The sequence below is a fragment of the Scyliorhinus torazame genome, chromosome 8 (genome assembly GCF_047496885.1).
Source record: "Scyliorhinus torazame isolate Kashiwa2021f chromosome 8, sScyTor2.1, whole genome shotgun sequence".
NCBI lineage: Eukaryota > Metazoa > Chordata > Chondrichthyes > Carcharhiniformes > Scyliorhinidae > Scyliorhinus > Scyliorhinus torazame.
Window position 1 is genome coordinate 155,792,264 of NC_092714.1, and position 12,980 is coordinate 155,805,243.

The 12,980-nt window shown below is 49.9% G+C and overlaps 1 protein-coding gene across 5 annotated transcripts in view; it reads right to left on the reverse strand.

Annotated features, from left to right (window-relative positions):
- Nucleotides 1–285: 285 nt before the first annotated feature.
- The window catches only part of LOC140428213 (phosphorylase b kinase regulatory subunit alpha, liver isoform-like), a 265,545-nt gene continuing 252,850 nt past the window's right edge, over nucleotides 286–12,980 (reverse strand). For all 5 annotated transcript variants that reach the window (XM_072514418.1, XM_072514420.1, XM_072514421.1 and 2 more), the window contains 2 exons: nucleotides 7,974–8,174; nucleotides 286–2,822 (listed from right to left, as the gene is read on the reverse strand). In XM_072514418.1, coding sequence (XP_072370519.1) covers nucleotides 2,649–2,822; nucleotides 7,974–8,174 — 375 coding nt within the window. In that variant the 3' untranslated portion in view covers nucleotides 286–2,648. The remainder of the gene's footprint in view (nucleotides 2,823–7,973; nucleotides 8,175–12,980) is intronic.

Genomic DNA, 12,980 nt, shown 5'->3' on the forward strand with positions numbered 1-12,980 from the left:
GTCTTTCAAAGAAAGTTTAAATCATTGCAATTTATAATTCAGATTTTCCCTCCTCAGAACTCCACAGTGCTCTCCTGTTGTCACCCATGCTTTCACCTAGCTGGTAGCCATCTGTCTGAGGACCGCTGGTCTGCTGGCTTGGCTAACACATCTGGTTGTTAAACACCAGAGAAATACCAGTGCAAATCACTTGAAGTAACACTGCAGTAGCATATTGATGCCACAACCAGGTGCTCAGGATATCTCCAAATATAAACATTAAACATTCAAATTTCTCATTGAAAATTCGATAAAGCAGGTGCAGATTTTATTATTGCAAGCAGCTTGCCCTTGCCATTGCTAATGAAGTTATTACAATATTTCATTAATGGCAAAACCTATCACGTGCTCTATAAGACATCGGTATTATGTATTTAAACATATTTAGCTTGTTACTAGTTATCACTCTTAGAAGTTTAATATATTTTCACGACTGCTGTGCATCTCTGTGGGATATGCATTGCACAACATTGGTACCATATTGTATTGATGCCAATCTCGTTATATAAATGCGAACAGTGAGTGGACGCACGTATTTTTATTCCTTTACGGGATGTGGGCTTCGCTGGCGAGGCCAGCATTTATTGCCCAACCCGGCGGTACGGTGACACAGTGGTTAGTCATGATACCTCACAGCGCAAAGGACCCAGATTCGATTCTGACCTCAGGTGACGATCTGTGTGGAGTTTGCACATTTTTCCCGTGCCTGTGTGGGTTTCCTCCCACATTCCAACGATGTGCAGGTTAGGTGGATTGGCCATGCTAAGTTGCCCCGAGGTGGGGTCACAGGGAAAGGGTGCAGGATTGGGCCTACGTGGGGTGCTCTTTCACAGGGTCGGTGCAGACATGATAGGCTGAATGGCCTCCGTTTGCAATGTAGGGATTCTATAATTCTCTGGGATTCTATGATAATTGCCCTTGAAAAGGTAAGCATGAGCTGCCTCTGGAACAGCTGCATTCCTTGTGGTATAGTTTGACCTACGATTATTTTTTACATTTTGCTAAATGCAATTCATGCAAATTCACAAAAACATTAAATATAGCTTGATTTTACCCCAATATCTAACTGCCACCAGAGCTAAATGTTCTCTCATTCATCTTATTCCCACTTAACAAATATAGGATTCTATTTCAAAACATTCCAGTACATTCCTAACTAGGAAATCTCTGACTCAGTTTGTCTCAGGATGGTTAACAAGGACAAGAGCAGCAGACACCCGAGAACACCACCACCTGGAGTTCCCTCCAAGTCAGTCAGCACCCTGACTTGGAAATATATCGCCGTTCCTTCACTGTCGCTGGGTCAAAATCCTGGAACTCCCTCCCTAACTGCACAGTGGGTGTACCTACACCACATGGACTGCAATGGTTTAAGAAGGCAGCTCACCACCACTCTCTCTCTCTCTCTCTCTCTCGAGGGCAATAAGGGATGGACAATAAATGTCCACAACCCATTAAACAATGAAAATAAAGCCCTGGTGTGGGATCAGAGGCAGTTCACGATTGGCCACTGGCAGGATCTTCTCGTTGCGCCGTTGTCTACGGCATTTTTCATGGCTCACCCGTTCCACTGCTGGGCAACAGCCACAGTGAGGGTGGGGGTTTGCCCTTGGCGGGAAGGAAGATCTCCCCGGCAGGACGGGCTGTAAAATCCCCCTTTGTTTCTACGTTACCCCTCTTGTTTGAGATAAATCTATAAAATATAAACAAAATCTGTCTGACCTCTCCAGTGTAGAATATATATTGGCGGGAATTTTTCGGCCATTGGAATTCCCTGTTCCCGCAGGCCCTGCATCCTCGCCTGCAGGTTTCATGGCGGTTAGGGGCGGCTTCAATGGGAATTCCCGTTGTCAAGCGGCAGGAGTAGAGAATCCAGCGCCAATGAACGGCGTGACCCTGAGAAACACGCGGCTGGGGGACTGGAGAATCCACTCCATTGGATATCCGATAAACAACGGAATCATCAATGTTGCACGGAATCAGAATCATCTACGTTAATTGAATCCAATAACTTCTTTGTATGCCACCAAGCATCTAGCTTATCATAACTTCCCAACCTTTCCTAGACCTGACAAACTGGAGGCTTTGTATCGACATTAAGGGCTGGATTCTCTGGTTTCTCACCGTTCGCTGGTGTTGGGATTCTCTTCTCCCGTCACAGTGGGATTTCCAATTGAAACCATCCCACACCGCCAGGAAACCGTTGGCAGGAGGGCACTGCCGGTGGGAACAGGAAATCCTAACGGCCGGAAAATTCCGGCCATATGTACAAAAGACTTTCCAGAAACTTGCAATGTTGGCTTACCACTTTTCTAACTGTTGGGTTTAGTAGCTCTCTAAATAGTTAAATATATTTACAGGTGAATCTTCAAAGTGAGTGAAATTCTGTCCCGTCAACTCCTTCAAGCGAAAAAGCGATTCCAACTGAGCCAAATAAATAGCAGCCAAATATAAGAGTATTTGCCTGATACACGTTTCTTATTATCACATGCATTATTGCAATTCAGATATCATAATTTTGTAAGAAATATATTAACTTAAAGTTATGGGCGATGGAATATAAAATCATCAGAGTGATGTTCTTCATTGTGCTTTCACAGTTTATGTATCTACTGCATGAAGCAGCCAGTGCTTGGCAGGAATTCCTGTACATAGGTAGAAACAGCTTTCGTCAGATAAGTCATGGTGCCGTAGCTCCCACTTGGAGCACTGTCATAAAACAAGTTGCACACTCTCGTGGCTGCGTCAAGCTCTAATAAGGAGTCACTTGCACCGAGGGATTTCTGCAACAGAAACAGAATGGAAAATTATAACATGTCACTTGAACACAGTTCCAACTTTGCACGATAAGCACTGTACAACGTCGGTGTTCTAGCCACGGGTCTTTCACCAACCTCAAATCTCCAGTCTTTCGTATATGCCGAAATCTTATTTGTCTACAATGTCATTCCTGTTTCTATAAAGGTTTCATTATTTTCCTTTTTATTGTTTTTCCTCCCAACCCAAATCATGTTTTAGAAACATAAAATCATAGAAAGAATAAGGAGCAGGAGGTCGACCATTCGGCCTATCGAGCCTGATCCGCCATTCATTATGATCACATGCTCACCACTCTCTAGGTGAAGAAATTTGTCATTATCTCTGTCCTAAATGGTCTACCCTGTATCCGCAGACTGTGAACCCTATTGCAGTACACCTCCATCATCGGAAACATCCTTCCTGCATCAACTCTGCCGATGACGACCGCCCGTGGTGCGTTTTCCAATGGTGGAGGCTGTGGGACACTCAAAATCCCGTGGGTATCGGTGGGATAGAATATCCCGCTGCGGGCCAATGGTGGGCTGCTGCTGGAAAATATGCCACGGGGAGGGGATGGGGCCAGGTGAATATTTCCGCCCAAGGACTTCTCCTTTTCCAGAGGCAGTTTTACGGCAGGTCCCCTAAAAAGAAATGAGTTGATGCTGAGTGATGCTGTTTCTGAGACCTTCCAGCATCCATAGAATCCCGACAGTGCAGATGGAGGACATTTGTTTCATCGAGTTTGCACCGTCTCCCCCAAAATAGCACCTTGCTGAGGCCAACTCCCCTGCCCTATCCACGTAACCCCACCAAACCTGAACACCTCTGGACACTAAAGGACAATTTATCATGGCTAATCCCCCTAACCTGCAAATCTTTGGACTGTGGGAGGAAACCCATGCAGACACGGGGGGAACATGCAAACTCCGCACAGTCACCAAAGGTCACAACTGAACCCAGGACCCTGGCGCTGTGAGGCAGCAGTGCTAACCACTGTGCCACCATGCTGGACTTGAAGCATTGCCTCCGTTTCTCTCTCCACAGATGCTGCCAGACCCACTGAGTTTATCCATCTTCTATTTACGACATCTATTATTGCTTTTATTTCAGCAACTTCCATTCCAGTAGACAAAGAACTGACCATAAACTGCGTAATTCTTAGTGTCAACCTAAAAATTCTCGACTGAGAGAACGGGCTATAATATTTGATTTTTCCACAAGTTGTGAGCTTACCTAAAGCTGGAAAATAACTGCTCGAGATTCTGGGATATTGGTCTTCAGACATGTAATAAAATAATTGGAAAAACACTGAAGGTGTCTTGCAAGAGAATACGAAAATACGGAGAGTATGGGGACAGTACAATGGTCATCGCTCCGTCACCTCCTACAGTGCGGTCAGATTCTTGAGTTTTCCGAAAATTAATTTAATTGTGTAACAACTTTGTCATCACTTTAAAAGGAGTTCACGATTATCACAATATCTAAATGGTACAAGATTTTTCTGCAACTAAAAAATGTAAGGTCTCTTGTCATGTGATGACATGGTCATGTCTCCTGTGCAGAATGTTGGGACCGAGTGATTCCAGAATTTTCTGGATAATAGAATGTTAGAATTATAAATATACGCACTGGAAAACGCTCTAGCTGTAAATATTTGTTGGGAGGATAAAACAATGATCAAATGTAATAAAGCAGTAATAAAAATGGTTTCCCTTATCAAAGTACTCTATCTACTCCCAATGTTCTCAAATATTCCCCTGATATATTCCTCTGAGGGAAGCATGGTAGCACAGTGGTTCGCACAGTTGCTTCACAGCTCCAGAGTCCCAGGTATGATTCCCGGCTTGGGTCACTGTCTGTGCGGAGTCTGCACGTTCTCCCCGTGTGTGCGTGGGTTTCCTGCGGGTGCTCCGGTTTCCTCCCACAGTCCAAAAATGTGCAGGTTAGGTGGATTGGCCATGCTAAATTGCCCTTTGAGGCACGATCAATTTGGCTGGAGCCGAAGTTGAATTCAAACTGAGGCTTTATTAGTATCTGAAGTGTGGCCTCCTACAGCAGCTGACGAAATGGCTGCGAGCTGAAGGCAGAATGTTGTTGAACATGAAGGCTACCGACCGTTGGTCAGTGAAGAGAGTAAATCTCCTGCCAGCCAGGTAATGCCTCCAATGTCGCACAGCCTCAACGATAGCCTGGGCCTCCTTTTCGACGGATGAGTGCCGAATTTCGGAGGGGAATGCGGGAAAAGAATGCCTCGGGCCTGCCTGCCTGGTTGAGGGTGGCGGCAAGGGCGACGTCGATGCGTCGCTTTCTACTTGGAAAGGAAGTGTTTCGTCTACAGCGTGCATTCCAGCTTTGACAATATCAGCTTTGATCCGGGCGAAGGCCTGTTGGGCCTCTGCCGTCAGGGGGAAATGAGTGGATTGAATGAGTGGGCGGGCCTTGGCCGCATAGTTTGGGACCCACTGAGCGTAATACGAGAAGAACCCCAGGCAGCGTTTGAGGGCCTTGGGGCAGTGGGGGAGGGGAAGCTCCATGAGGGGGCGCATGCGGTCGGGATCGGGCCCCAGAACTCCATTCTGGACCACGTAGCCGAGGATGGCTAAGTGGTTTGTACGGAACACACACGTCTCCTTGTTATACATGAGGTTGAGGAGAGTGGCGGTGCGGAGAAATTTAGCGAGGTTGGCGTCGTGGTCCTGCTGATCATGGCCGCAGATGGTCACATTGTCTAGGTACAGAAACGTGGCCCGCAAGCCGTACCGGTCGACCATTCGGTCCATCTCCCTTTGGAAGACCGAAACCCCATTGGTGACGCCGAAGGGGACCCTAAGGAAGTGATATAGCCGGCCGTCTGCCTCAAAGGCGGTGTATGGGCGGTCTGATTTACGGATGGGGAGCTGGTGGTAGGCGGATTTCAGGTCCACCGTTGAGAAGACCCGGTACTGTGCAATCTGGTTAACCATGTCAGATATGCGTGGGAGCGGGTACGCGTCGAGCTGCGTGTACCTGTTGATGGTCTGGCTGTAGTCCACGACCATTCGATTTTTCTCCCCAGACTTAACCACTACCACTTGAGCTCTCCAGGGACTGTTGCTGGCCTTGATGAAGCAACCGCTGGACCTCGGACCTGATGAAGGCCTTATCCTGGGTGCTGTACCGTCTGCACCTGGTGGCGACGGGTTTGCAATCTGGAGTTAGATTGGCAAAGAGGGAAGGAGGATCGACCTTTAGGGACGCGAGGCTGCACACAGTGAGGGGTGGTAAGGGTCCGCCGAATTTAAGGGTCAGGCTCTGGAGGTTGCACTGAAAATCCAGGCCAAGGATAAGTGCGACACAGAGGTTAGGGAGGACGTAGAGGCGAAAACTGTGGAACTCTACGCCTTGGACTGTGAGCGTGACTGTGCTGTACCCCCGGATCGCTACACGATGGGATCCGGAGGCCAGGGAGATACTTTGATTGGTAGGGTGTACCTTAAGGGAGCAGCGCCTTACCGTATTTGGATGTACAAAGCTCTCGGTGCTCCCGGAGTACAGTAGGCAGGAGGTCACGCTGGTGGATGCGTTGGTCAGAGTGTGTGGTCTGGACTGGTCGATTACCATGGATGCGAATCATGGTTGATCGTCGGGTAGTGAGGCGGCCGCAGCGTTGGGGTCCTGAAATGCCGTTGGTCTCCATGTGCTGCGGGGTGGACAAGATGGCGGCGCCCGGAGGTCTTGGGAGTCACAAAATGGCGCCGCCCATGGAACGCACGTTGCGGGGGTGGAGCAAGATGGCGGCGCCCATGAAACGCACGTGTTGTGCGGGGGAGAAGATGGCGGCGCCCATTGCTCGCACATGGCCTGGGGAGGATAGCGGCGCCCATTGTCTGTGACCGGGGGGGGGGGGGGGTGACCGCTGCCGCTGAGCGGGCCTGGCACACCGCTGCGTAGTGGCCCTTCTTCCCGCAGGCCTTACATTACAAAGGGCAGCGCGGGCCGGGCAGCGTTGGCGGGGGTGTCTTTGTTGGCCGCAAAAGTAGCATCGGGGCCCCCCCCGGAGATCACTGGCTGGCGCATAGCGCAGGCGTATTGAGTGGGTAGTGCCCCCGCTGGGGCGGCTGCCTGTGGGGCCCATGAAGCATAGGAGGAGTGGGCCGCGCGGTTGGGGGCGTAGGACTGTACATTGCGCAGGGCGACCGTCATGGAAAGCGCGAGTGTTTTAGTCTCTGCGAGGTCGCGCGTGGCCCCTTCTAGGAGCCGCTGCCTGATAACATCGGACCCAATCCCAGTTACAAAAGCGTCCCTCATAAGGAGATCTGAGTGCTCCTTAGCTGTAACGTCCAGGCAGTCACAATCCTGAACTAGTGGGATCAGGGCCCGCCAGACGTCCTCGATTGACTCACCCGGTAGTTGAGTACGCATTGCGAGCACGTGTCTGGCGAAGAGCGTGTTCGTCTTCTGCTCATAACTCTCTTTGAGTCGAGCTAAGCGTCAGTGTAATTGGGCGCATCCTGGATCAGCGGGAAGATTTTAGAGTTGAGTCTGGAGTACAAGATTTGAATCTTCTGAGCCTCTGGAACAGGGGTTGGCGCCGCGTTGATATACGCTTCAAAACAAGCCAGCCAGTGCTGAAAGTCCTTTCTGGCGTTGCTTGCGTGTGGATCCAGCTGCAGTCGATCTGGTTTAATCCGGAGGTCCATCTTCTGAATCAGATACTAATAAATTGAGGCACGATCAATTTGGCTGGAGACGAAGTTGAATTCAAACTGAGGCTTTATTAGTATCTGAAGTGTGGCCTCCTACAGCAGCTGACGAAATAACTGCGAGCTGAAGGCCACGCATATTTATAACCCGGCTCCTGGGCGGAGCTAGCATGCAGGGGCCCAGGTGTACCTGTCGTGCAGGTTCTACCGTACAACCCTTAATATAGGAACACAGTGGTTTACCACACCCTTAGTGTCCAAAAAAGGTTAGGTGGGGTTACTGGGTTACGGGGATAAGGTGGAGGTGTGGGCTTAGGTAGGGTGTTCTTTCCAAGGGTCGGTGCAAATTCGATGGGCCAAATGGCCTCCTTCTGCACTGTAAATTCTATGAATATTCTGTGACCGTCAATGTTTCTGAGCACTAGAAAACAGCAAAATCGGAGAACTGATTACCTGATCCTGCAAAAAGTATTCATTAGCCATGTGCACTATGTGGTCCACGCAGATGACACCACCAATGCTGTGAACTTCCAGATCAGCGAGAACAGTGAGAACCTGGATTGTTTCCACCAGTAACTGTCTGTATTCAGGCTGAGGAACATGGTTCAAAATGGACTCCACATGAACAGCAAATTTGATCTCTTGGGGCGTCATCTGAAAGTGAAAAAACAAACAATGAACAGTTAACTCCAGTGTCATACCAGCTACCATGGAGGAAAATTGTAAGCACCTTCTCGATTTTTCAAACTGCCAATTATGGGGCTGGATTCTCCTGTGGCCAAACGACCACCTAAGATGGGGTCCTGCAAGAGATGCTGGGAGAATTGGCCAAGTATGAGGACAAGCAGGCTGCAGTTTAAATAAACATTGATGAGCAAGCTGCAGCCTAGACATCACAATACACAGGAAAAAGACCATCTCCAGGCCATCCCAGTAACAAAAGAATTATTCAGTCAATTATGTTTGTTTACCAGACATGGTGTCACCTGTACTCCTTATTTGGAAAGCCTACATGTCCCCAATACCTGTAGTCACGGCCATTAAGGGCCCACCCTGAAATCGATGTGGCAGCCCCTGACTGGACCTAATCAGGATGATCGAACCTTTTTAAAAAATATATATTTTATTCAAGTTTTTTGGCCAAACATAACAATACGTAGTGTTTCTTTTACACAACAATAAAGCAATATAAATAACTGTGGCCAGTTTTAAACAAATAAATAAGTAATATATAAACAAAAACAAAACTAAATGGCAACTGCCTTGTCCAAAATAAATACTCTCCAAAAATACAATCCAACAATCCAATATACAATTACATATACCAAATACCTATACATATACAATAACATCCCTGAGAGTCCGTCCGATTCCTCCCCCCCGCCCTCCACCCCTCCCCCCTGGGTTGCTGCTGTTGTCTACTTCTTTTCCATTCCCTCTATCTTTCTGTGAGCTAGTCGACGAACGGTTGCCACCGCCTGGTGAACCCCTGAGCCGTACCCCTTAACACAAACTTAATCCGTTCTAACTTTATAAACCCTGCCATATCGTTTATCCAGGTCTCCACACCCGGGGGTTTGGCTTCCTTCCACATTAACAATATCCTGCACCGGGCTACAAGGGACGCAAAGGCCAACACGTCAGCCTCTCTCGCCTCCTGCACTCGCGGCTCTTCTGCAACCCCAAATATAGCCAACCCCCAGCTTGGTTCGACCCGGACCCCCACCACCTTCGAAAGCACCTTTGCCACCCCCACCCAGAACCCCTGTAGTGCCGGGCATGACCAGAACATGTGGGTGTGATTCGCTGGGCCTCTCGAGCATCTTGCACACCTATCCTCTACCCCAAAAAATTTACTAAGCCGTGCTCCAGTCATATGCGCCGTGTAGCACCTTAAATTGTATCAGGCTTAGCCTGGCACACGAGGACGATGAGTTTACCCTACGTAGGGCATCAGCCCACAGCCCCTCCTCAATCTCCTCCCCCAGTTCTTCTTCCCATTTCCCTTTCAGCTCATCTACCATGATCTCCCCCTCGTCCCTCATCTCCCTGTATATGTCCGCCACCTTACCGTCCCCCACCCATGTCTCTGAGATCACTCTATCCTGCACTTCCTGCGTCGGGAGCTGCGGGAATTCCCTCACCTGTTGCCTCGCAAAAGCCCTCACTTGCATATACCAAAATGCATTCCCTTGGGGCAACCCATATTTCTCGGTCAACGCTCCCAGACTCGCAAACGTCCCATCTACAAATAGATCTCTTAGTTGTGCTACCCCAGCTCTTTGCCATGCTCCAAATCCCCCATCCATTCTCCCCGGAACGAACCTATGATTGTTTCTTATCGGGGACCGCACCGAAGCTCCCGTCACTCCCCTATGCCGTCTCCACTGCCCCCAAATTCTCAATGTAGCCACCACCACTGGACTTGTGGTGTATTTCTTTGGTGAGAACGGCAACGGCGCCGTCACCATTGCTTGCAGGCTAGTCCCCCTGCAGGACGCCCTCTCCAATCTCTTCCACGCCGCTCCCTCCCCTTCTCCCATCCACTTACACACCATTGAAACATTGGCGGCCCAGTAGTACTCACTTAGGCTCGGTAGTGCCAGTCCCCCCCTGTCCCTACTACGCTGCAAGAATCCCCGCCTCACTCTCGGGGTCTTCCCAGCCCACACAAAACTCATAATGCTCTTCTCAATTCTTTTGAAAAAAGCCTTCGTGATCACCACCGGGAGGCACTGGATCACAAAAAGGAATCTCGGGAGGATCACCATTTTAACCGCCTGCACCCTACCTGCCAATGACAGGGACACCATGTCCCATCTCTTGAAATCCTCCTACATCTGTTCCACCAACCGTGTTAAATTAAGCCTATGAAATGTACCCCAATTCTTGGCTATCTGGATCCCCAGGTACCGGAGGTCCCTTGTTACCTTCCTCAACGGTAAATCCTCTATCTCTCTGCTCTGCTCCCCCGGATGCACCACAAATAACTCACTTTTCCCCATGTTCAGTTTATACCCTGAAAAATCCCCAAACTCCCCAAGTATCCGCATTATCTCTGGCATCTCCTCCGTCGGGTCCGCCACATATAGCAACAAATCATCCGCATACAGAGATACCCGTTGTTCTTCTCCACCCCTAAGTACTCCCCTCCACTTCCTGGAACCCCTCAGTGCTATGGCCAGGGGTTCAATCGCCAGTGCAAACAATAACGGGGACAGAGGACATCCCTGCCTCGTCCCTCTATGGAGCCGAAAATAGTCAGACCCCCGTCCATTCGTGACCACGCTCGCCATCGGGGCCCTATACAGCAACTGTACCCACCTGATATACCCGTCCCCAAAGCCAAATCTCCTCAACACCTCCCACAAATAATCCCACTCCACTCTATCAAATGCTTTCTCGGCATCCATCGCCACCACTATCTCCGCTTCCCCCTCTGGTGGGGGCATCATCATTACCCATAGCAGCCTCCGTATATTTGTATTCAGCTGTCTCCCCTTCACAAACCCAGTTTGGTCCTCATGAACCACCCCCGGGACACAATCCTCTATCCTCATTGCCATTACCTTGGCCAGAATCTTAGCATCCACATTCAGGAGGGAAATGGGCCTGTATGACCCGCATTGCAGCGGGTCTTTTTCCTTCTTTAGGAGGAGCGATATTGTTGCCTCTGACATAGTCGGGGGCAGCTGCCCCCTTTCCCTCGCCTCATTAAATGTTCTCATCAGTAGCGGGGCCAGCAAGTCCAAATATTTCTTATAGAATTCAACTGGGAATCCGTCTGGTCCCTGGGCCTTCCCCGCCTGCATGCTCCCAATCCCTTTCACTACTTCCTCCGTCTCAATCTGTGCTCCCAGCCCCACTCTCTCCTGCTCCTCCACCTTAGGAAATTCCAGCTGATCCAGAAAGCACATCATTCTATCCTTCCCGTCCGGGAGCTGAGCTTCATATAGTCTTTCGTAAAATGCCTTGAACACTCCATTCACTCTCTCCGCTCCCCGCTCCATCTCTCCCTCCTCATCTCTCACCCCCCCTATCTCCCTCGCTGCTCCCCTTTTCCTCAGTTGGTGGGCCAGCAACCTGCTCGCCTTCTCCCCATATTCGTACTGTACACACTGTGCCTTCCTCCATTGTGCCTCTGCATTACCCGTAGTCAACAAGTCAAATTCTACATGTAGCCTTTGCCTTTCCCTGTACAGCCCCTCCTCCGGTGCCTCCGCATATTGTCTGTCCACCCTCAGAAGTTCTTTCAACAACCGCTCCCTTTCCCTACCCTCCTGCTTTCCTTTATGTGCCCTAATAGATATCAGCTCCCCTCTAACCACTGCCTTCAGCGCCTCCCAGACCACTCCCACCTGAACCTCCCCATTATCATTGAGTTCCAAGTACCTTTCAATACACCCCCTCACCCTTAAACACACCCCCTCATCTGCCAATAATCCCATGTCCATTCTCCAGGGTGGACGCTGTTCTTTTTCCTCCCCTATCTCCAGGTCCACCCAATGTGGAGCATGATCCGAAATAGCTATAGCCGTGTTACAGGGTCGCAGGTTTAACAATCTGGGAAGTCATCTCTTCCCCCTTTTCCCCCCCATCATCCCGCATATTCACTCCCCCACTTTTGTCCCAAACGTTCTTTTTCTGGCCCGCTCACTCCAGCTTCTCCTCGACAATAAATGTCCATGCCTCATCTGCCGTTTCGAAGTAGTGGTGTTTCCCTAGATGTGTGACCCATAGTCTTGCCGGTTGCAGCATTCCGAATTTGACCTTCCTTTTATGCAACACCGCCTTGGCCCGATTAAAGCTTGCCCTCCTTCTCGCCACCTCTGCATTCCAATCTTGATATACGCGGATCACCGCGTTCTCCCACCTACTGCTCCGAGTTTTCTTTGCCCATCTGAGGACCATCTCTCTGTCCTTGTATCGGAGAAATCTCACCACTATTGCTCGAGGAATTTCTCCAGGCCTCGGTCTTCGCGCCATAACCCGATAGGTTCCCTCCACCTCCAGTGGACCCATCGGGGCCTCCGATCCCATTAACGAGTGCAGCATCGTGCTCACATAGCCCCGACGTCCACTCCTTCTGCACCTTCGGGAAGACCAAGAATCCTTAGGTTCTTCCTCCTCGCATTGTTCTCCAGCACCTCCAGCCTTTCCACACATCTTTTGTGTTGCGCCTCGTGGATCTCCGTTTTCACCATCAGGCCCTGTATGTCGTCCTCATTCTCAGCAGCCTTTGCCTTCACGACCCGAAGCTCCTGTTCCTGGGTCTTTTGCTCCTCCTTTAGCCCCTCAATCGCTTGTAATATCGGGGCCGACGGCTCCTTCTTCATCTCCTTTTTGAGTTCATCTACGCAACGCCGCAGGAACTCTTGTTGGTCAGGGCCCCATATTAAACTGCCTCCTTCCGACGCCATCTTGCTTTGTGCCTGCCTTCCTGGCCGCTGCTCTAGAGGA